We start from the raw sequence: 25,124 nt of genomic DNA on the forward strand, positions 1-25,124 counted from the left end.
TTGCACACTGTAGACCTGCCAAGTGTCTCAGTCGGCGTAGCAACCCTCATTTTTGGTTCAAAATTCTAAACTGTTCTGATATATGTCACTCCTAAAAATAAACTGATCCAAATGTTTGAATAGGTCTGCAATTTATGTCGCTTGATCACCAATGGCATTCCAAACATGCTCCTGCTGTTGACGGCTTTATTTAAGGCGTGACTGGAAATATGTGCAAATTGCATAACGAAAATACGCAGGAAAGTAACCAAGTATCACCAAAACGAAAAAAACCTTATATTTTGAAACAAAAATTTGTTATGCCAGTAGACTTGCTTTAAGCAACGCCATTTTTCAGACGCGCTAAGTCTTTTGGACTAGTCTTGCCCTCGTCTTCATGTCGCACCGCCTTTTTTGTAAAAAAAAAATCCATTGGATCGCCTGGTGCATGTCAGCCGGCTCACTGTTCGCCTTGTGTTTCTTTTCCTCTTCTCCCCGCCCCTCCTGCTTTGGGTATTCCTGCCCACTCTGGAGTTCAGATATCTCCAATAGCAGCAGCTTACAAGTATATAATAATACTAATACTCTAAACTGAAGTTAACTTTTAGTTTTAAAATCCCCAGCTTCAAAAAGAACAAAATAAGACAAAGTTGTTTTTGTTGCTGTCTGACTTTTGATTGCTTCCAGCCCTCCATGCCGTGGCTGTGGTGAGGCGGCAGTGAGTGTGCTAAGGTCCGGACGGCTGCTGTGGCTCGGGCTGTCGGCGGTGGGGCACAGTGTGTCGGAGCCTGGGTCGGGTGTCTTCTTCCCGCTCCTGTATTTACCGAGTGTGTGCTCTGAGGGACACTTGTTTGGACTGTATCATGGCGCGGTGCTGCTTGTCCGAGGAGGATAAAGAGTCTCAGCGGATAAACGCCGAAATCGAGCGACAACTCCGGAGGGACAAGAGAGACGCCCGAAGGGAACTCAAACTGCTTCTGCTGGGTGAGTAACAAGGTATTTCAGTTGGGGAGGGAGGTTTGATAAGTTATTTACATTGTATCTCAGTGGGTTTAACCTGCTGAAGTTACAGGTAAACTATCTTGGAATACTGTTCCGCGCCTGAAAGCGAAACCTTTTGAGATCCATAAATACTTCATTCTTGTGACAGTGACAGTTTGTAACTCTTGAGCATTTTTGATGAGTGTTATTAATCTTCCGGTGTGTCGGCATGTCAACGTTTTCCAATCAACTTTTACAGGCCTGAATCCTTATTTTCCTCCTTTAGTTCCCCCCCCCCTCTCCCCTTCCCGTTTAGAAAGAAAATAAGACAATAAAAGTCGCGAATGTAAGGTGTGGGTTGTTTTAAAAAGTAAAAGCAAGTGGTACTTTGTAAGGTGGTGGTCGTTTGAACACACTTTTTTGCAGAGCGGTTTGTCGGACGCCGTGTAGAACTGAAGTTTGTTTAAGTTGGCGGCCTGTTCTCGTCTCCTGTAACTTGATCCTCAGGTGGAAGTAGAATATGAGAAGGTGGATGGACTGGTCCGGCTTGTGCAGGCACTTTGTTGACTTGTCTTTTTTAAGCCATAGGCCTCAATGGATAAATAAACTAGCTATTGTTCTCCAGTTGATGAATGTTAGCACCTTTTCACTAGAGCGGCTTGGAGTTATTTCAGAGTAACTTATGATCCTGTATTCTGCTCGGCATTCGTTATGGGCTAACAAGGACAGGTCTCTACATTCCGATCAAATCTTTGTAACTTTGGGTTGTTCTGATATGTTGCTTTAACATCATGTTAATATTGCTGACAATCACATGATGAGTCTCTTTCACCCTTTATTTACTCCAGTGCTTCACTAACTGGACGAGCGGGTTGGGTGTGGCGATGTGCAAGTCGGGATCTAATGGTTTCCTTGATTTCGTTATCTTAACTCTTTTAAAGTTGCTTTCATTTTTAAATAATTTTTAAAGATTGTTCTTCCGTTTTACATTCAGTGTTGTAATTTTTTCTGTTGGGTGGAAATGTTGTTACCCTTTTGATTACTGTGTGTGTGTTTTGTAGTCCTCCTCTCACCGACCCTTCCCCCCCCCCCCCCCCCGCGCTAATATTTGTCCTCTATCTAAGGGGTACATTTAATATATTGCCGTCTTTTTTTATTCCCCCTGTGGGTTGAAGAAATGTAACATTTTTGATCTTTTGGCAGAGCAACTTATATTCATTTGCTTATTCCCTCAGGAGATTAAATGAATTAAGAAAAGTCTGATTGTCCAAATTAGAAGTGGATTTGCCTTACTGAATTACATTCTCTTGCTCCATACAGTTTTTGTGTGATTTTCTTGCTCTCTCGATTATCTAGCTGAGGTCTAAAATTAGCATTTGAACAGAATAAAAATATTCAGCTAAATTTATTTAGGTTAGTACATTTTCTGTTTGATAGGCTCCTGATGAGATTATATTACAATTACAGGCTCTCCTGGTAGATCAGCTGCTTAAATTAGTCAATTCATGAACTATATCAGCCAGAAGGATTTTAACTTAAGTTCAGTCCAAGGTCTGTACTGAGTTAGCCAATCTCCATAAGTGTGAGTGTAGAGATGCAACATTTATCCTCTTCTTGGGTTAGGGATAAGGTTACCAATCCTCCTGGAATCTCCAAAAATTAAAAATTAATCTCACGGACACTGCTGTGAGCATTCTGGGAGCAAACTTACAGGCATAAAAAAAAATGGAGATGGGGTGGGGGGAGGCTGTTCGACTGACATTCCAGAATTATCCAGTGAGATAATTCTGTTCACTTAATAATTAGCATAGGAAGACAGTGAACTGTGAGGATGGACGTATCGGGTGGCCAATGGTGGGAGTGGGGTCAAAGTTGTTGGAGGCCAGTGGCCATATTATGAAACTTCCTGGACTATGCTGACCTAGTTAGGGAGGGGGAAATCAATCCGACTTTCTGCTTCTGAACCCTGCTGGAAATGTGCATGTGCGCTCTGTGTTGTGAGGCCCCTGTGATGGAATAGCCTACAGACACCCCCTGTCTATGAAGGAAAGCCACTTTGGCCAAGTACTATAGGCTGACTGATGTTAGTGGAATCGTACGCTGGGAAGGAGTTAATACCTTAAATTGCGGAGAAACAATTGGTGTAGAAATTAAAAATATTATCATTAAATATAGTTTTAATATGGCTTCAATGCTGCAGCATTTTCATGCAGTCCCAGTATCAAATAGAAGTGAGGAGGGAGAGTGGGCATGAAAACTGGAAAGCAAGCCAACATTTGTCTTTCACACCCACTGCTGATTGTTTCAGGACAGTATAAATAGAGGTCTGATGGAGGGCTACATATCCACTCTTTGTATGGATAGTATGGGACATGTCATGGAGACCTCTATGAAGAACTTTTTATACATGAAAAAAAATCTGGAACAGGGAGGATACCAAGGCAGTTGTGTGTTTAGCTTGTATGTAGGGAGAGTGATCCGACCAGTCATGCAGTCTGGAAGTTAACTGTAGGAAAAAATATTTTCTTTTAAATATACATTGCCATAGCGGAAGAAGATTTCCTCTGTGCTAGGTGTAGCAAAAATCATATAATTTTGCTGAAACCAAATATACAGAGGAAATTTCCCCTCACTTGTATTATAATGTTGGAAAGAATCATATGGACAATTTAACTTTGCAGCTTGCTTTTATTAGTTTGCCATGTTTTTCAAAATATTGGGTTTACAATCTTGAACTATATCAAAAGTAACCATTCTTCATTCCCATGTACAGAGGAGAGGAAATAACATTCTGATTAAAATACTGCCTTCATTAGCTTACATTCACCTTTTAATATCAGCTTGTGTACCGAGAGCCTCTAGATAACTCAGTGACTTTATCGAGTGAGTAGCAGAGTCATACAGACCTGGTAAGTTGAATGTGTAATGGACACGATTGAATACAAAATTCACAAAACTAATTTCAAAGGTTAATGCAGGCTGGAGTAGTAAATGCTAAAAGCAACATGCTGGGTAAATTACACTAGGTCACCCTTTGTGGTTTCAATAGATAACAATAATAAGTACAACATATGCCTGTTGCCATTTAAATTAGTCAAAAATGTTTGCAATTCTTGTACTGTAGTCACATCCATAGTAATCCAATTTCTTGCTAATTGATATGGGTGTACTTCATGTTATACATCCCTGGCTACAAGTAACTTTTTGGGTGATTTGTTATTTTTTCTACCTGATTATATTATGTGTGATTGTAACTGATGAGTAATCCCTTGCCATTGATATTTTCATTACTGCAAAGAATTGTAACTACATTGCCATTTTGCTTATGTTGGTTTTAGCTGTGTAATGAAAATATTTTGCATAATACATTTATATTTAAAAAAAAAAGTGACAGGCAGTGAATTAAAAGTGGATTATGTTCTATTATTAACTGTCACCATCACAGATGTTTGGCTCAAACCGTGCTCTATGGGGCATTTTGATATTTCTGTTTACACTGATAACTTGCATTTATATAGTGCCTTTAACATAATAAAACGTCCCAAAGTGCTTCACAGGAGCATAATCTCGTCTTGTTTAATAAATAATATGTTGCTCTTGCACCAGCATTATGTTCTATGAATAAAATGGGTATGAATGGATAGAATTCCATGGGAATTACATTAACAGCCATAATGAATGGGGGAAAGTAATATCAGGAAAGTTAGTGTCCTATGGGTAAGTTCTATATAATCGTAAACGGATGACAAGTGAAGAGTCTGTTCACACATGCCATATATTGTGGCTGTTGACATGTCTAAAACCTTCATTAACATGCACAGGATCATATTGGGTAGTATATTTGGAAGAACAGTTTATACTGCATGTTCAATTAATAGTATATTCTATAGATTTAACTCTAAAGCAAACCTTTTAATGTAAAACCTTCCCATTCATTGTTACATCAGGATGAAAAGCTAACCCATAATATGGGTGTGGTGCCAGTATTGGGATAATACAAATGTGAGCCCAGGAGTCTACTTTTGAACTGTGCCAATTATCTTGTAACAGAAAATATGTCTGTGTGATCATATGTTAATGATAACTGGCAGCCCCCACCTCCCTGTATTAGGGCAGTTAGAGTAAAGTCTGAAATCACCAACAATATAACTGCAAGAGATGGGTGATTTTAATGAGTCATAATGATAACTAGGAGTACAAGTGTAAACATCAACAGCTTGCATTTATATAGCATGGTTAACTTAGGAAAATGTCTCAAGGTGTCTCGAGGAGAGAGTGAAGTGGCAAGGTAGAGGGGTTTAGAGAGAATTGCAGAGATTGGGACCTAAGTGACTTAAGACATGACCACCAATGGTAGAAGTTGGCGGGGGGTTGATGCACAACAGACAAGTCAGAGGAATGGATAATTTGACAGGTGGGGTAGGTGTTGTAGGTCTGGAAGATATTAGGGTAAGGCCATATAGGGATTTAAGGACAAGAATTTTAAATTTGAGGCATTGGGCGACCAGAAACTAATCAGTCAATGAGCACAGTGGTAATGGGTAAATGGGACTTCATGTGGGAAAGCATATGGGTAGCAGGGTTTTGGGTGAGTTGAAGTTGATGATGGGTAGAAGATGGGAGGCTGTCCAGGAAATCATAAGAGTAATTGAGTTTGAGGGTGATAAAGGGATGATTGAGGGTTTCAGCGGCAGATGGGCTGAGGTAGTGGCAGAGGCAGGTGATGTTATGGAAGTGGTAGCAGTTTTTGTGATAGGAGGTTAGAAACTCAATTTGGGGTCAAACAGGGCACCAAGGTTATAATCTCTGATTCAGGCTGCGACAATAGCCATGGAGAGGGATGGAATTGGTGCTGAGGGAACAAAATGTGGAATGGGGCTGGAGACAATGGCCGGGAAATTTGATAGCGCAAGAAAATGGGCGCTGGCATCGCGATGCGCGATATGCCCGCGCTCGTTCAAAAGTGCAGGCAGCACAATAATTTGGTGCTGCCTGCTACTTTGCATGATAGGCGCGCACAACCTAGTGACTATCACGTTGCTGACATGCTGTGTGGTCAGCAGGGGGCCCAAGTTAGTGTCGCTAGAGTGGGGCTGCCTTTCCTTAAAGCTAGGCTGTTTGTTTTCAAGGCTGTCTCCAACCCTTTAACCTGAACTACCTTCTTCTTCAAAAAAATTAAAAATCCTTCAGAACTAGGCAGTCTGGATCTGTTGAAGCTGAACTGCCCTCTGCACGTAAAAAATGGTAAAAGTGCTTCAACACTAACACAAATGGCTCAATAGGCCAGGGAAAGGGCACCCAAGGTCTCGGACATAGCACTCAAGCTTTGTGCAGGGGGGTCAATGCTGGACGAGAGGTCCTCTACCCATAGAGGGCCAGGAGGCCCACCAGAAAGAAGGATGTGGGACCAGATTGCTGAGGTGGTCACTGCCAGCAGCGTCGCCCCCAGGACCTGGTTCTGGTGCCTAAAGAAGTTTCATGACCTCAGATGAGGGTCAAGGTCAGTGAATGCATCTTCAAAAGCTGTCTCCTACCAACTGCACCACTAGCCTCACACACTGCTCAATGCACGACCCTCCCCACCCCCATCACTCACCTACCAACAATCTCTATCAAACACGACGCACACCTCACATTCCTAGCTTCACTTCACCCCATTGGAGGAGACTGTGCAAGTTATTCTTGGCAGGGGCATAGCTGAGCGCATGGCCAATGGCGGAGCTGAAAGAATACAAGATGCTGGTATCCTCATCTATTATCCTCCTCCTCACATCCCACTTCCCCCTCATCCCACAATATCTTCTGATGTACACGCTACACATGGTGTAAGCATATACCTCTTGCCCTCCTCTCAGCACAAGCCCATCCTTGTGCCTTCCTCATTTCAGACATCGAAGAAATGCAGCCTGCCCAGCCAGTGGTTGACCAAGAAGAGGGAGAGGAGAGTGAAGAAGAAAACAAACCAGAGTCACTCGATTTCACACACCCAGCCACCAGCTCCTAGAGGTCATCCTGCAAGAACATCTACAGTGTCCCCCACTGAAAGTCGGTAGCTTTCCACCAGCCATGCTGCAGCCGTTTGGGCAGCACTGCGTTACATCACTAAGATAGGCAAAGGCAGAAGCAAGACACTCACTAAGTGATTAGTTGATTTTTTGATGTAATATTGGATGCATACATGGATAAAGTTGGATTGGAAAGTTTGCTTTGTGATTGCTTTTATTTCAGCATTGTGGCCAAGAGGACGCTGTGATGATCAGTAACAGGGAAGGTAAGGTGTGGAACCAATGTTGAAAGGGGAATTGGGGTTGTGTTCACTGGTACCACAGGCGGATGATTCTATCCCGGCCAGAAAGGGGCTGTCTGGGTTGCCTCTTTCATTCCGCTTCCTCCTCCTCCCTCTGCGAGCAGCTTGTCCCCTTTGCTGCCTCTGCTTCATCTCCATGTAATGTTGCAGCCCAAGGGGAACTGCAACTAGAGCCCCCAGGAGCAAGTGGTGTTCTCAGAGGCCTTCCTTTAACATCCAAATCCTTGTAAGTGTCCAGCAACACTCCCTGCACACTTCAGCAACTTTTTAAATGTATTGCACCAAGCCGCTATGCCAAAATAATTTTTTAAGAAGTCCAAAAGCTAAAATCTAAACTCATGTGAAAGATGTGTGTGTCCCTTTAAGAAGTGCTGGCAGCACGCACATTCTTCTGTGCATGTCTTGGTGAGGGCGGTATCCAGAGCGGCGACGTTTGAGGATTTGAATTCAGTTGTTTTTTTATATTCGTTCACGGCAAGGCCAGCGTTTATTGCCCAACCCTAATTGCCCTTGAGAAGGTGGTGGTGAGCCGCATTCTTAAATCAACTTCAGAGGGCAGTTAAGAGTCAACCACATTGCTGTGGGTCTGGAGTCACATATAGACCAGACTGGGTAAGGACAGCAGATTTCCTTCCCTAGTGAATCCGGTAGTTTCATGGTCACCATTACTTTTTATTCCAGATTTATTTAATTGAATTTAAATTCCCCAGCTGCTGTGGTGTGATCATTAGTCCAGGCCTCTGGGTTACTGGTCTAGTAACATAACCACTATGCTACTTTACCTGTACCGTCAGTCCCAGGAACCAGTCAAGCTACTGCTGTCACCCACAATATCGTCACCAATGGGACAGAAAATAAACAGGCATTTCAACTATTTAAAAAAACAAAAAAACAACCTAAAATTAAAAGAATAGAAAATACAGTGGGGTGAAATTGGTCTTTGCTGATGGTGCAAAATGGGTGATAACAAATTGACCTCAATACTTCACTCGATTTTCTTTTCCATTAATGTCACAATATACAATTTTCAAGTCTATCTCCATAGGGAAGAATGGTACGATAGCGTCGTGATCCAGATGCCTGCAATAATAATCCAGAGAATGTGAGTTAAAATCCCACCATGACCGTTTGAGGATCTGAATTCAGTTGTTTTTTTTTTTTAAGAAGTCCTGAAATAAAAAGCTGGTATCAGTAAAAGTGACTATGAAGCTGTCGGATTGCCATTAAACAAAAAAAACCCCAACTGGTTCACTAATGTCCTTTTTTAAGGAATGGAACCTGCCGTCCTTACCCAGTCTGGCCTATGTGATTCCAGTCCCACACCAACGTGGTTGACTCTTAACTGCCCTCTGAAGTGGCCTAGGAAGCCACTAGCACTGCAATAAAGAATAATTAACCTTCATTGTTGTTGGGTCAAAATCCTTGAACTCCCTAACTAACAGCATTGTGGGAGCACATTTACTACACAGACTGGATCAAGAAGAAAGCCCACCACCACCAACTCAGTAACTAGAAATAGGTCATAACTTGATATGTTGATGGGGTGAGATGAAGGGAGGAGGCACGTGTGGAGCATAAACACTGGGATAGACCTATTTCTGTGCTGTAAATACTATGTACAGGAAACTTTGGTTTATCTGGAGGTTAACTGTCCGGAATGCTCGAGCCACCGGCAAAAATCAGGAGCCGTTTCGTTAGTTTATTTTTCTTTTTGTTGCTTTTTTTTCCAACAGTCAGGCTCTGCAAGGTCTCGCTGAAGCTGTTGCTAAGCTACAGAGACGCTTGCAAGGTACGGCTGACTGTTTAGAAGCTGTTGCTAAGCAACAGGGTTTGTTGCCAGTTACGGAGCTCAAAATCTCTGTATGTTTCAACATTAGCGCTGGTTTGTCCGGCAGTTTTGATGGGACGGCAACAGCTCGATCCCGTCAGTGCTGGATAGCACAAAGTTTCCTGTAGTACATGTTGGCCTTGCCATTGACACCTGCATTACAAGAATTAATAAAAAAAAATTCTGATACTGGTCAAAAAGCCTCCTTAGCAAGATGTGGCTATTCCAAAATAAATATGTGTAGCTTAAGATTAGTCCAAAGTATGCCAGAGGAAATAAGTTTTTGATTGTTTTCCTGTTTGTAGGCTTTATTCTCCAGTGCAAGGTGGAAGACTAATCTTTGAAAATTTTCCCTCTGGCCATGATCCTTTTGAAGATGAACAAGTTCAAATACTAGTTAATTTAAGGTTCTAACTCAACCATTAAATGGAGACCTGATGCTTTGGTTCAAATAATTTCCATTACTGTACCACTGGAGCTACAGGTCATGTGATATTTAGAAATACTGTACAAACTGATGGGTACGTATTGTAGTCTAGATAATCTTTTACATTTCACAAAACAAGAGCAAAATTTGAATATGATTTTACTGTGGTGCGGGGGAACTTTGCAACATATTGGGTTTCATTTAACCTCAACTTTATATATTGGTTTTGACATCATGTTAACTCAAAGTGGCAATCTGTGTGTAGAGCCGGAAGATGTAGGTGAGGTTTTAAATGAATATTTTGCATCTGTGTTCACTATGGAGAAAGACGATGTCGGCATAGAAATCAAGCAGGGGGATTGTGATATACTTGAACAAATTAGTATTGAGAGGGAGGAAGTACTAGTTTTAGCCGGCTTAAAAGTGGATAAATCCCCAGGCCGAGTCGAGATGTATCCCAGGCTGCTGTGTGAGGCAAGGGAGGAGATTGCAGGGACTCTGACACAAATTTTCAGAACCTCTCTGGCCACAGGGGCGGTGCCAGAGGAGTGGAGGAAGGCTAACGTAGTACCATTATTCAAGAAGGGTAGTAGGGATAAACCAGGGAATTACAGGCCAGTGAGCCTAACATCAGTGGTAGGGAAATTATTGGAAAAAATTCTGAGGGACAGAATTGGTCTCCACTTGGAGAGGCAGGGATTAATCAGGGATAGTCAGCATGGCTTTGTCAGGGGGAGATCATGTCTAACCAATTTGATTGAATTTTTCGAGGGGGTGACTAGGTGTGTGGATGAGGGTAGTGCAGTTGATGTAATCTACATGGACTTCAGTAAGGCTTTTGACAAAGTCCCGCATGGGAGACTGGTCAAGAAGGTAAGAGCCCATGGAATCCAGGGCAATTTGGCACATTGGATCCAAAATTGGCTTAGTGGCAGGAGGCAGAGGGTGATGGTCGAAGGTTGTTTTTGTGACTGGAAGCCTGTGTCCAGTGGTGTACCGCAGGGATCAGTGCTGGGTCCTTTGCTGTTTGTAGTGTACATTAATGATTTAGATATGAATGTAGGCGGTATGATCAGTAAGTTCGCAGATGACACGAAAATTGGTGGTGTGGTAAATAGCGAGGAGGGAAGCCTCAGGCTACAGGACGATATAGACGGGTTGGTTAGATGGGCAGAACAATGGCAAATGGAATTTAACCCTGAAAAGTGTGAGGTGATGCATTTTGGGAGGACTAACAAGGCAAGGGAATACACAATGAATGGTAGGACCCTAGGAAAGATAGAGGATCAGAGGGATCTTGGTGTGCGTGTACATAGATCCCTGAAGGCAGCAGGACAGGTAGATAAGGTGGTTAAAAAGGCATCTGGGATACTTGCCTTCATTAGCCGAGGCATAGAATATAAGAGCAGGGAGATTATGATGGAGCTGTACAAAATGCTAGTTAGGTCACAGCTGGAATAATGTGTGCAGTTCTGGTTGCCACACTATAGGAAGGATGTGATTGCATTGGAGAGGGTGCAGAGGAGATTCACCAGGATGTTACCTGGGCTGGAGCGCTTCAGCTATGAAGAGAGACTGGACAGGCTGGGGTTGTTTTCCTTAGAGCAGAGAAGGCTGAGGGGGGACCTGATTGAGGTGTACAAAATTATGAGGGGCATAGATAGGGTAGATAGAAAGGAACTTTTCCCCTTCGTAGAGGGGTCAATAACCAGTGGGCATAGTTTCAAGTTAAGGGGCAGGAGGTTTAGAGGAGATTTGAGGAAAAACTTTTTCACCCAGAGGGTGGTTGAAATCTGGAACTCACTGCCTGAAAGGGTGGTAGAGGCAGGAACCCTCACAACATTCAAGAAGCATTTAGATGAGCACATGAAACACCATAGCATACAAGGCTATGGACCAAGTGCTGGAAAATGGGATTAGAATAGACAGGGCTTGATGGCTGGTGCAGACACGATGGGCCGAAGGGCCTCTTTCTCTGCTGTATAACTCTATGGTGGCCTTTCTCAAGATAGTTGTGGGTGAAGATGACCATTTGAGTTGATGCTTACAGTAGATTTGATATTCTGGATCTGTTAGTATCTAGCAGTTTTTTAAATGATTCAAGTGACCTGGCCTTAACCACCATTCCTGGCAACCAGACACAGCAGTTAATCACACTGTGCATAAAGGAAATATTTCCTGGTGTCTCTCCCAAACTTGCTCTTTACAATCTTGAACCTGTGTATGCTTCACTTGGAATATCCAAGTACATTTCTCAGTTTACTTTATCCTGTTAAGTTACATTGGCCTGTTTCATAATCATAATCAACTTTTATTGTCATTGTTAGTGCACAAGTGCAGTACAACGAAATGTAGGCTTGCGGCTCCCGAGAGTGTACGTTTAGATTAAGACATTTAAACATTCAACATTCATTTGGCTTATAATACATTAACATAAACATAACCATAATAAAGTGCATTGGCAGATGTGCAGGCTTTAGAGTTTATTTGTGGAGTTCAGTAGGATGACAGCCCTGGGAAAGAAGCTGTTCCTAAATCTGGTCGTACGGGTGCGAATGCATCTGTAGCGTCTCCCAGATGGCAGGAGGGCGAACAGACTGTGGGTAGGGTCTTTGATGATGGTCCGTGACCTCCGTAAACAGCGTTTCTGGTATATGTGCTCTATGGTCGGTAGCCGGGTGCCGGTAATGCGTTGGGCAGTTTTGACTACCCGCTGCAGGGCTTTCCGGTCATAGTAGCTACAGCTGCCATACCATACTGTGATACAGTTCGTCAGGTTTCTGTGCTGTATATCCTATTCAGCCCAGCCAGTCCATACTGTTGTTTATCTTCCACTCGAGCCTCCTCCCGTCTTTCCTCATCTAACTGTATCAGCATAACCCTCCATTCCCTTCTCTCTCATATGCTTATCTAGCCTCCCCTTAAACACATCTATACTATTCGCTTCAACCACTCTCTGTTGTAGCGAGTTCCACATTCTCACCACTCTCTGGGTAAAGAACTTGGTGACTTGGTTATATTGCTGGCCTCTAGTCGTGTGTGTGTGTGCGCGCGCGCGTGTGTGTGTGTGCGCGCGCGCGTGTGTGTGTGTGTGTGTGTGTGTGTGTGTGTGCGCGCGTCCGTCCGTCCGTCCTATGGCCGTCCTATGGCCGTATTGACCTGTGTCGTTATTTTTAGTGATTTTTGTATTTGTACTCCGAGATCCCTTTGCTCTTCTACCCCATTTAGATTCTTTTGCAAGTAATGTGTGACCTCTCTATTTCTCTTACCAAAATGTAATACCTCACATTTATCTGTGTTGAATTTCATTTGCCAATTACATGCTCATTCTGCAAGTTTATTAATGTTTTCTTGTAATTTGTTGCAGTCCTCCTCAGTATTGGCTCCCCCCCCCCCGCCCCCCCCCCCCAAAAAAAAGAATTGGTAGTCATCCGCAAATTTAGAAATTGTGTTTGTTTCCAAAGTCTAAATCGTTAATATAAACTGTGAACAACATTGGTCCCAGCACTGATCCTTGTGGAACACCACTTCCTACCTTCTGCCACTCTGAATAGCTACCCCTTACCCCTACCCTCTGCTTTCTGTCTTGAATCCAGTTAGCTTTCCATTCTGCTACTTGTCCCCTGACTTCGCGTTGTTTGACCTTATTCATTAGTCTATTATGTGGTACCTCATTGAAGGCCTTTTGAAAATCTAGATACATTACACCTACGGCATTACCCTTGTCTACTCTCGGTTACCGCTTCAAAAAATTAACTTGAAGTTGGTCAAGTAAGACTTCCCCTTTTGAAATCCATGCTGACTATTCATTATATTGTTCTATTTTTTTTCCTTTAGTAGGGATTCCACTATTTTTCCTACCACCGCTGTGAAGCTGACTGGTATCTTGTGTAACTCTATAAATTTTGCTCAGTGACATCTCTTCGAGATTGAAGAGTCAGTTTATCTGATTTCTCATAGCTCATTCCTCACTGGGGAGCAGCCTTGTTGCTGATCTTTGCACGGCTCCCTTATTTTTCGACAACCAGAACTATATAGTGTTCCAGAAACAGTCTGATGAGCATTGTACAGCTCAGTATGTCTTCTGGGGGGTTTAAACCCAACTGTTTTTGCAATGTACCTCTGCATTTGATTTGCTTTATTTATTGGCACATTGCACTCTGGACATGGTGGTTGAATCAGCCAACATCTCAAGTCTTTTTCCCCCTTTGGCAAATTCTGCCTCATCCATGAAATACACAGGCCTCATTATTTACTTCTTTACTTCCAATATTGAGTTCCATCGGTTTGTCTAAATTGAACCTATTTGACACTGGCTCGGTCTACTTCTCTCTCATTTGGTGTCATCTACAAATTTAGCTACCTTGCACCAGACTGAAAATGCATTCATCTATGTATACCAGGAAACTAACGATCTAGAGTGGAGCCCTGTGCCACCATATTCAATACCTCCCCGACCCCCACCGACAATACCATTGTAACTCGTGTCAGCGTCCTATTCTTTAGCAATTACCAATCCACATCAGTGTTTCTCATGCAATACTTTAGCAAAAGATTTTTGGAAATCTTGGTACACTGTACCAAATGGATAGCTTTCTCCTGTTAATTTAGATCACACCTGACCTAATAATGTTCTGCTCTTATAACATTGACTTGTTTTTTTCCATCTTAATTTCTCCAAGACCATGTTTCTGTAAATGCTGAAAGTTTTGGGGTGGACGATTAGCACTTATTCAGGATTTGTAAACTTGCACCTGTAAATGTGTGATGTCATGGACTTTAGTGCAGACCTGATATTGCAACCTCCAAGACTGAACGAATAGAACTTTTTACACTGATTTCTTGACTGTTAGCCCTGCACTAAACTGTAGCTTTTAGACCCACATGGATGACTTATATCCATTAAGGTTTATGGAATTTATCAATAACATTTTACTTATTTACTTTGATGCTGCAGTTTACTCTCTTCAGTTCTTCCCCGCCCATCCCACCCTGGAGTTCCTGGGTACACCAGCCCTGTGCAAGCAGTCAGGCAGGTGACCTGCTCCTAGACCCCTGCTATTTTATAACTGGGAGAGGACTGCCCTCTGCTTGTTACCTTTCCACAGTGACACTGATGCAATTGATAATTGTATCTCTACCATTCGAAATGCTCAGTTTGCGCTAAAATAGATATTACATAAGATCAACTCTGCTTAAAGAAACACATAAGCTAAACAGTGCCCCCTCTATAAAATCATGTTTGAGCACTGAGCATGTTTTTAAGACAAATTCCTCAACATAAAATTCGGATTGTTTTGGATCCTAATTTTAACTCCTGTTCACTTGAGATCAGATTTCCTTCCTGCAGTTGATTGTTAATCATGTGACTAAGCTGTTTATGGCTGTAAGTCCTCCAATATGGAACATTAATTTGTTGCTTATTCTTTTTACTGTCTAGGTGGTCAAATTTTAAAAATGGCATAAGGCAAGTGTAGTTACACTTGTCGGTAATTTCCTTGTAGATTTTTGAAAATGATAACATTCCATTAATCTTTAATGCTTTCGGAAGATGTTTAAGAGGGGTACTGCTGTAATTATCATCATAAGAGGCAGCTGCAAAAACAGTGCTGCTGTTGTCGATGGTTCTGCATCCTGGTGAAGCTGAACCCTCTGCAGGCCAGTGATTAAACACCTAGATTTGGAAAGAGTGACTTCGTCATTGTCCTGAAAGATAATGGGAAAGATTTGTTGCTATTACCATCAAATATTTGAATAGTATAAACAACCACTACCTTTGTGACCTCCTATTGAATGACAGAGCAGGCTCGAAGGGCCAAATGGCCGACTCCTGCTCCTATTTTTCTCGCAAGACTGATGACCATTGGGGCTGCACTGAGATTGACTGGCAGGAAATATATTACGGTGCAGAACTGGTCCTACTAGTTTCACTGTAATGCTTCATTCCACCTATTGGGATGTCGTGACAGGAAATATATTATGGTACAGAACTGGTCCTGCTAGTTTCACTGTAATGCTTCATTCCACCTATTGGGATGTAGTGACACAAGTAAAGTCCACAGACTGAGGTCTACGTCAACTCCACTAATGTTCATTTTGGTTTTATTTTACCTCCAGCTCTCTTCATTTTAGCAGATTTGTAACGCCTATTTCTTAAATCTTACTTTTTGGCGGCTATGCTAGGCTCATAAGAACATAAGAAATAGGAGCAGGAATAGGCCACTTGGCCCCTCGAGCCTGCTCCGCCATTCAATAAGATCATGGCTGATCTTGGGCTCAGAGCCAGTTCCCTGTCCGTTCCCCATAACCCTTCGCTCCCTTATCTTGCAAAAATCTGTCTATCTCCACCTTAAATGTATTTAATGACCCAGCCCCACTGCTCTCTGGGGCAGAGAATTCCACAGATTTACGACCCTCTGAGAGAAGAAATTCCTCCTCATCTCAGTTCTAAAAGGGTGACCCTTTATTGTGAAACTATGCCCCCGAGTTCTAGATTTTCCCCACGAGGGGAAACATCCTCTCTGCATCTACCTTGCCGAGCAGCTTCTGTATCTTATGTTTCAATAAGATCACCCCTCATTCTTCTAAATTCCAATGAGTATAGGCCCAACCTGCTCAACCTTTCTTCATAAGTCAAACCCCTCATCTCAGGAATCAACAGTGTGAATCATCTCTGAACTGCCTCCAATGCAAGTATATCCTTCCTTAAATAAGGAGACCAAAACGGTACGCAGTACTCAAGGTGTGGTCTCACCAATACCCTGTACAGTTGTAGCAGGACTTCCCTGCTTTTATACTCCAACTCCCTTACAATAAAGACCAACATTCCATTTGCCTTTTTGATTACTTGCTGTACCTGCATGCTAACTTTGTGTTTCATGCACAAGGACCCCCAGGACCCTCTGAACTGTAGCATTTTGTAATCTCTCTCCAATTAAATAATAATTTGCTTTTTTATTTTTCCTGCCAAAGTGGATAACCTCGCACTTCCCCACATTATACTCCATCTGCCAAATGTTTGCCCACTCACTTAGCCTGTCGATATCCCTTTGCAGATTCTTTGAGTCCTCTGCACAACTTGCATTCCCACCTCATTAGGCCCCTCATTAATCACCCAGGCACCTCTGCGTTGAGCGTTTAGTGTTGTATTAGGGGTGTACACCTAGTCTCCCTCTCCCATATATGCATAATGATGGGAAAGAAAAATCACAGTAAAGGTCGAGGAAAAATTCAGGAGATGTTTGTTTTCTAACTGTAGGAATTATTGGGTAATGTGTAACATGGTAGGGAAGACGGCAAAGAAGCCTCAGTTTTCATACTTTACATTTAGTTTTGTAACTGTAAATTACTCATAACTGACCTATATTTTATTTCTGATACAGTACTGGACTAATAATATAACTTGCACTGCTATAATTAATTCTGTCTCAACTATTTGACTTCCTCAAACACCTATGTAACACAAACATGCATCCAGGTAGATGACTTCACAGAACATTTATTGTGCTGTAGTTTCATTCGGTGTAAAAGCATTGCTTCAGAATTTACTTTCCAAAGTGACAATCAAAGCTGATACATTTTTTTCATAATCTTTCAGGAAGTGTTGAACAGTCTCTGCCTTGTTGCTAAAATGAAAGTAAAGGAAGGACTGTGTTTTTGGAGGGGTTCCTTTCTACACTGGTCACTGGGTTCAACCAGGGAATACCATTTAAGAATAAAAAATAACAACAGAGAATGCTGGAAAAACTCAGCAGGTCAGGCAACATCTGTGGACGGATGTTGCCTGACCTGCTGAGTTTTTCCAGCATTCTCTGTTGTTATTTAGGATTTCCAGCATAGAGTCATAGAGTCATAGAGTAATACAGCACGGATAGAGGCCCTTCGGCCCATCGTGTCCGCGCCGGCCATCAAGCCCTGTCTAATCTAATCCCATATTCCAGCATTTGGCCCGTAGCCTTGTATGCTATGGCATTTCAAGTGCACATCCAAATGCTTCTTAAATGTTGTGAGGGTTTCTGCCTCCACAACCCTTTCAGGCAGTGAGTTCCAGACTCCAACCACCCTCTGGGTGAAAAAGTTCTTTCTCAAATCCCCTCTAAACCTCCCGCCCTTTACCTTGAATCTATGCCCCCTAGTTATCGACCCCTCTACTAAGGGAAAAAGCTCCTCAGCATCCATCCTATCTATGCCCCTCATAATTTTGTACACCTCAATCATGTCCCCCCTCAGCCTCCTCAGCTCCAAGGAAAACAAACCCAACCTGCCCAGTCTCTCTTCATAGCTGAAGCGCTCCAGCCCTGGTAACATCCTGGTGAACCTCCTCTGCACCCTCTCTAACGCGATCACATCCTTCCTGTAGTGTGGCGACCAGAACTGCACACAATATTCCAGCTGTGGCCTAACCAGTGTTTTATACAGCTCCATCATAACCTCCTTGCTCTTATATTCAATGCCTCGGCTAATGAAGGCAAGTATCCCATATGCCTTTTTTACCACCTTATCCACCTGCAGTATTTTGCTATAATACTATTTGAGAAGTGCCCACCGTGAAAATTCTGAACTGAGCTGAAATTTAGCTCTCCCACCCAAGGAGGATTGGTGTGAATGCCCTACATTGGCTACCAGTCCACTAAAGGCTTGATTTTAAAATTGTTATCCTCATGTTCAAATCACTCCATGGCCTCGCCGCTCCCTATCTTTGACACCCACTAGCCCTAAAGCCCTCCGAGAGCGCTACGTTCCTTCAACTCTTGTGCATCCCCACTTACTGCTCCCCACCATTGGTCTATTTTCAGTTGCCTAGGCCCTAAGCTCTGGAATTCCCTCCCTAAACCTTTCTGTCTCATAACCTCTCCTCTTAAGATGCTCATTAAAACCTACCTCTTAGAAAGAAAGACTTGCATTTATAAAGCGCCTTTCATGACCACCGGACATCCCAAAGTGCTTTACAGCCAATGAAATACTTTTTGAAATGTAGTCACTGTTGTAATGTAAGAAATGTGGCAGCCAATTTGTGCACAGCAAGCTCCCATAAACAGCAATGTGATAATGGCCAGATAATCTGTTTGTGATGTTGATTGAGGGATAAATATTGGCCAGGACACTGGGGATAACCCCCCCTGGTCTTCTTAGAAATAGTGTCATGGGATCTTTTACGTCCACCTGAAAGAGCAGACGGGGCCTCGGTTTAATGTCTCATCCGAAAGACAGCACCTTCAACAGTGTAGCACTCCCTCAGAACTGCGCTGGAGTGTCAGCCTAGATTTTTGTGTTCAAGTCCCTGGAGTGGGACTTGAACCCACAACCTTCTTGATCAAGCTTTTGGTAACCTGTCCTTATGTCTCCTTTGGTTCTGTGCCAATATTTGTCTGATAACGCTCCTGTGAAGTGCCTTACAGGAATGCACTATATAAATGCGAGTTGTTGTAATGTGGTAGATCAGTGATGTCCAGTATGAGGTTTGCGAGCTACATGTTGGTCTATTGGTCAAGTGTAGCTCTTTGACCATTTCACATGATTGAAGATAGTGTAGCTCGACTGTCTGTGTGGAGTTTGCACATTCTCCCTGTGTCTGCGTGGGTTTCCTCCGGGTGCTCCGGTTTCCTCCCACAGTCCAAAGATGTGCAGGTTAGGTTGATTTGGCTATGATAAATTGACCCTTAGATTTAGGGGATTAAATACATGGGGTTACGGGGATAGGGTGGGATATGTGTCGGTGCAGGCTCGATGGGCCGAAATGGCCTCTATCTGCACTGTAGATTCTGTGATTCTTGACTGGGAGGCTGCAGCAGTTATAGGCATTACACTGTCAGCAAGAAGCAGAAATTTTCGTGCGAACAAGTAGGACTGGCAGTTGAAGTGAAGGGACTGGTGTTTACAAGCAGAACTGCTGTACGTTTTGTGCGAGGCGAGCCGCAGGCAATGTGTTGAATGGGCAGCAGCACTGAGAATTGCAGGAAGTTGGTGAGTGAAACCTGTGACTTGGCCATGGATTTTAGCTACAAAAGTGTGACGTGTTGCTAATAAAGGATTGTGAAATATCTGGTAATATTGGTATCTTGAAAATTGAAGCTAAACCTGTTAAAAATGCTATCCTCCTGTCTCAGCATGATTGAATTTTATTTCTTGCTAATTTTTTAATCTTAATAGTTAGCATGATTGCAATTTTTGGAAACTAATTACCTTTACTCAACAAAAAAAGTGCCATAGCTTAGACTGAAAATATCCACAATAAACCCAGTATTTGAATTTTGAGGAATTTTTACAGTGATGGTGTACCATGGACTGCAGATATCATAGAATAGTACAGCACAGAAGGAGGCCATTTGGCCCATCACATCTGTATGGGCGTTTTCGAAGAGAAATCCAGTTAATTCCATATCCCTGTAATTTTTTCTTCTTCAATTATTTATCCAATTCCCTGTTGAAGGCTACTATTGAATCTGTATTCACCACTCTATCAGGCAGTGCAGTCCAGATCCTAACCACTTGTTGTGTAAAAAGGTTTTCCCTCATGTCGCCTCTGGTTCTTTTGTCAATCACTGGTTAGATCCCAGCTGGTGTATTGTGGCCAATTCTGGGCACTATATTTTAAGAAGGATGTCAATGCCTCAGAGGGTGCAGAGGAGATTTACTACAATGGTACCAGGGCTGAAAGACTTCAGCTACATTGAGGGACTAGGGAAACTGGGGTTGTTCTCCTTTGAGCAGAGAAGGTTAAGGTGAGATTTGGTACAGGTGTTCAAAATCATGAAGGATTTTGAAAAGAGTAAGTTGGAGAAACTGTTTCCAATGGCGGAAGGGTCGATAACCAGAGGACACAGATTTAAGGTCTCCTATTATCTTTGCAAAATCTGAGAAAAGCAAAGGCAACAGGAAGGAAAAAAATATTTACCAGTGAGTTGTAATGATCTGGAATGCACTGCCTGAAAGGGCGGTGGAAGCAGATTGAATAATAGCTTTCAAAAGGGAATTGGATAAATACTTGGAGGAAAATTTGCAGAGCTAAGGGGAAAGAACACTGGAGTGGGACTAATTGGATCGCTCTTTCAAAGAACCGGCACAGTCAGGATGGGCCAAATCGCCTCATTCTGTGCTGTTCTGTGATTTATATTTCAGTAAATATTGCAGTTAATATTGAATTTATTTTGTTTCCTTTTTAAATGTATAAGTGAATTCAATCTGTCTACTTGCAAACTTTTTCAAAATACGGATGTAAACCCTTCATCTTTAGAGGCTGTGAAAGAATGGCTGGTGTCAAGTATTGGTTTCCTATTATCTTAGCAAAATCTGAAAAAACCACCTGTGAATCAATGCTCTTAGTTTCTAATCTTATTTTGTTTTGAAAGCTTTATTTTCTGTTAACCAGAAAAGTTTCTATCTTGGTTGGATTGTGTGCACACCACATCCTGTATAAAGGTATATTTTTGATGAGCATCGAAACCTATTAACTTTTGAAACTTCTGATTGTTTACATATGTAATAGGCCAGAAACCACAACTGAAGTAGGGTAGTTCAGTTCATTTATTTATAGATCTCATAAAACATTTATTTATTTTATCCCTTCCAAAACCCAGCAACTTAGAGCTGTGTGTTTTATGTTTAAAAAAGAAAACTAGGTTCACCATTAGTGGGATAAATTTAAATTTGATTCTATCCCTTTAAGTTAAGATTATTGGCTATCTTGGGACTTTGCTCATGGTAAATCAGAGAGTAAGGTACAGAATAAGTGAGGATTGGTTGGTAAGGGAAGAATTTGAGTTTAAGCTCACTTGTTATCCCACTAAACTTCCCTTCCTGGCCCCCACACTCGCGAACATTGTAAACGGTTCCCTCTCCTCAGGTACTGTCCCCCTCCCTTTCAAATCTGCCATCATCACCCCTTTCCGCGCGCGCCCACTATTCCTTGGCACTGCTTCCATCGCTTCCCTCTATCTTTCCTTTCCGCAGCACCACCTCTTCTTCATCACTACCACCTTCTCTCCCTCATACTAATCCTCTTCCAGCTCTCCCCTTCTCATTGCCTTCCTCCCCTCTCCCGTTCTTCTTATCCCTCTATAAATAGAATGTGTCTCTTAAAATGCCTAACGGTAGCATAGTGGTAATGTCACTGGGCTAGTAATCCAGAGGCCTGGACGAATGATCCAGAGATGTGAGCTCAGATCCCACCACGGCAGCTGGGGAATTTAAATTCAGTTAATTAAATAAATTTGGAATAAAATGCTATAATAAAATGCTATAATTAAAAGTAATAGTGACCATGAAACTATCGGATTGTCGTAAAAACCCATCTGGTTCACTAATGTCCTTTAGGGAAGGAAATCTGCCGTCCTTACCTGGTCTGGCCTATATGTGACTCCAGACCAACAGCAATGTGGTTGACTCTTAACTGCCCTCTGAAATGGCCCAGCAAGCCACTCATTTGTAACAAACCGCTACGAAACACGATAATAAGAATAAAACCGGATGACCACCCAGCATTGACCTCTTGACCTCTGCACCGGCTACGGACACGACAACGGCGCGCCCAGCCCAGTCGACCCTGCAAAGTCCTCCTCACCAACATCTGGGGACTTGTGCCAAAATTGGGAGAGTTGTCCCACAGACTAGTCAAGCAACAGCCTGACCTAGTCATACTCACAGAATCATACCTTTCAGCCAATATCCCAAACTCCTCCATCAGCAGGACTGACCCACCAGGGGTGTCAGCACAGTGGTATACAGTTGGGAAGGAGTGGCCCTGGGAGTCATCAACATTGACTCCGGACCCCATGAAGTCCCATGGCTTCAGGTCAAGCATGGGCAAGGAAACCTCCTGCTGATTACCACCTACTGCCCTCCCTCAGCTGATGAATCCGTACTCCATGTTGAACACCGCTTGGAAGAAGCACTGAGAGTAATAAGGGCACAGAATCTACTTTGGATGGGGGACTTCAATGTCCATCACCAAGAGTGACTCGGTAGCACCACAGCTGGCCAAGTCCTGAAGGATATAGCTGCCAGTCTGGGCCTGCGATAGGTGGTGAGAGAACCAACATGAAGGAAAAACCTTGTCCTCAAAGCGCTTTACAGCCAATGAAGTACTTTTGAAGTGGAGTCACTGTTGTAATGTACGAAGCACGGCAAGGTCCCACAAACAGCAATGTGATAATGACTTATAATCTGTTTTTGTTACGTTGGCTGAGGGCTAACTATTGGCCAGGACACCGGGGATAACTCCCCTGCTCTTCTTCGAAATAGTGCTATGGGATGTTTTAGGTCCCGCTGAGAGAGCAGACGGGGCCTTGGTTTAACGTCTCATCTGAAAGACGGCACCTCTGACAGTGCAGCATTCCCTGAGCACTGCACTGGAGTGTCAGCCTAGCTTTATGTGCTCAAGTCCCCGGAGTGGGACTCGAACACACAATCTTCTGACTCAGAGGCGAGTGTGCTGCCAACTGAGCCAGAGCATGCCAGGATCAGCACCAGGCATGCCTAAAAATGTGGTGACGACCTGGGGAAGCTGCAACACAGGACTACATGCATGCTAAAAAGCAGAAACAACATGCTATAGACAGGGCCAAGCGATCCCATAATCAACAGATCAGATCAAAGCTCTGCAGTCCTGCCACATCCAGTCGTGAATGGTGGTGGACCATTAAACAACTAACTGGAGGAGGAGGCTCTATGAATATCCCCATCCTCAATGATGGTGGAGCCCAGCATGTGAGTGCAAAAGACAAGGCTAAAGTGTTTGCAACCATCTTCAGCCACAAGTGCTGAGTGGATGATCCATATCGGCCTCCTCCCAAGGTCCCCACCATCACAGAAGCCAGTCTTCAGCCAATTCGATTCACTCCACGTGATATCAAGAAACGGCTGAGCGCACTGGATACAGCAAAGGCTATGGGCCCCGACTACATCGCGGCTGTCCTGCTGAAGACTTGTGCTCCAGAACTAGCCACGCCTCTAGCCAAGCTGTTCCAGTACAGCTACAACACTGTCATCTGTCTGACAATGTGGAAAACTGCCCAGGTATGTCCTGTCCACAAAGCAGGACAAATCCAATCCGGCCAATTACTGCCCCATCAGTCTGCTCTCAATCATCAGCAAAGTGATAGCACTGTCGATGACACCTTCCATCAAGTGGCACTTACTCACCATTAATCTTCTCACTGATGCCCAGTCTGGGTTCCACCAAGACCACTCTGCTCCCGACCTCATTACAGCCTTGGTCCAAACATGGACAAAGGAGCTGAATTTCAGAGGTGAGATGAGAGTGACTGCCCTTGACATTAAGGCAGCATTTGACCGAGTGTGGCATCAAGGAGCCCTAGTAAAACTGAAGTCCATGGGAATCTGGGGGATAACTCTCCACTGGCTTGAGCCATACCTTGCACAAAGGAAGATTGTTCTGGTGGTTGGTGGTCAATCATCACAGCCCCAGGACATCGCTGCAGGAGTTCCTCAGGGCAGTGACCTAGGCCCAACCATCTTCAGCTGCTTCATCAATGACCTTCCCTCCAACATAAGGTCAGAGATGGGGATGTTCGCTGATGACTACACGGTGTTCAGCACCATTCACAACTCCTCAGATAATGAAGCAGTCCATGCCCGCATGCAACAAAACTTGGACGATGTTCAGGCTTGGGCTGATCAGTGGCAGGTAACATTCGCGCCACACAAGTGCCAGGCAATGACTATGTCCAACCACCGCCGCTTGACATTCAATGGCATTACCATTGCCGAAACCCCCACCATCAGCCATCTGGGGGTCACCATTGACCAGAAACGTAACTGGACCAGCCACATAAACACTGTGGCAACAAGAGCAGGTCAGTGGCTAGGTATTCTGCGGTGAGTGTCTTACCTCCTGACTCCCCAAAGCCGTTCCACCATCTACCAGGCACAAGTAAGGAGTGTGATGGAATACTTTCCACTTGCCTGGATGAGTGCAGCTCCAACACTCAAGAAGCTCGACACCATCCAGGACACAGCAGCCGCTTGATTGGCACTCCCTCCACCACCGGCGTAACATGGCTGCAGTGTGTACCATCTGCAAGATGCACCTCCCAAACCCGCGACCTCTTCCACCTAGAATGACAAGGGCAGCAGGTGAATGGGAAGACCACCACCTCCAACTTACACACCATCCTGACTTGGAAGTATATCGCCGTTCCTTTATCGTCGCTGGGTCAAAATCCTGAAACTCCCTCCCTAACAGCACTGTGGGAGTACCTTCACACGGACTGCTGCGGTTCAAGAAGGCGGCTCACCACCACCTTCTCGAGGGCAATTAGGAATTGGCAAATAAATGCTGGCCTTGCCAATGACACCCACATCCCATGAATGAATTTAAAAAAAATTGCTGATTTCTCAGAATTCTCCACTCCCACCGCCTCCCTTTTTGCCTTTCTCTTCCCCCTCACCTCATTGCCCTTTTCCCCCATCCCATTCCTTATTCTCTATCCACCTCTCACCAGTAGTCTGATCCTTAAGCCAGTATGTCAGCATTTAACTGACATAGTGGCATTTGGATATTTTTCAGAGCACTATAAATAGACTGAAGAGCTATAAGTGCTTGGTGGAACAAACTGCTGGTCGCTTAATGCTGGGAAACCGGT

At 43.5% G+C, this 25,124-nt stretch overlaps 1 protein-coding gene across 1 annotated transcript in view; it reads left to right on the plus strand.

Moving 5' to 3' along the window:
* The first annotated feature begins 311 nt into the window (after positions 1-311).
* Positions 312-25,124, plus strand: part of LOC147124365 (guanine nucleotide-binding protein subunit alpha-14) — a 207,265-nt gene continuing 182,452 nt past the window's right edge. Inside the window, exon 1 of the mRNA XM_085985872.1 lies at positions 312-963. Coding sequence (XP_085841998.1) covers positions 843-963 — 121 coding nt within the window. The 5' untranslated portion in view covers positions 312-842. The remainder of the gene's footprint in view (positions 964-25,124) is intronic.

The sequence above is a fragment of the Somniosus microcephalus genome, chromosome 1 (assembly GCF_052327205.1).
Source record: "Somniosus microcephalus isolate GS21.2 chromosome 1, FLI_Smic_1.0, whole genome shotgun sequence".
In the NCBI taxonomy this organism is placed as follows: Eukaryota; Metazoa; Chordata; class Chondrichthyes; order Squaliformes; family Somniosidae; genus Somniosus; species Somniosus microcephalus.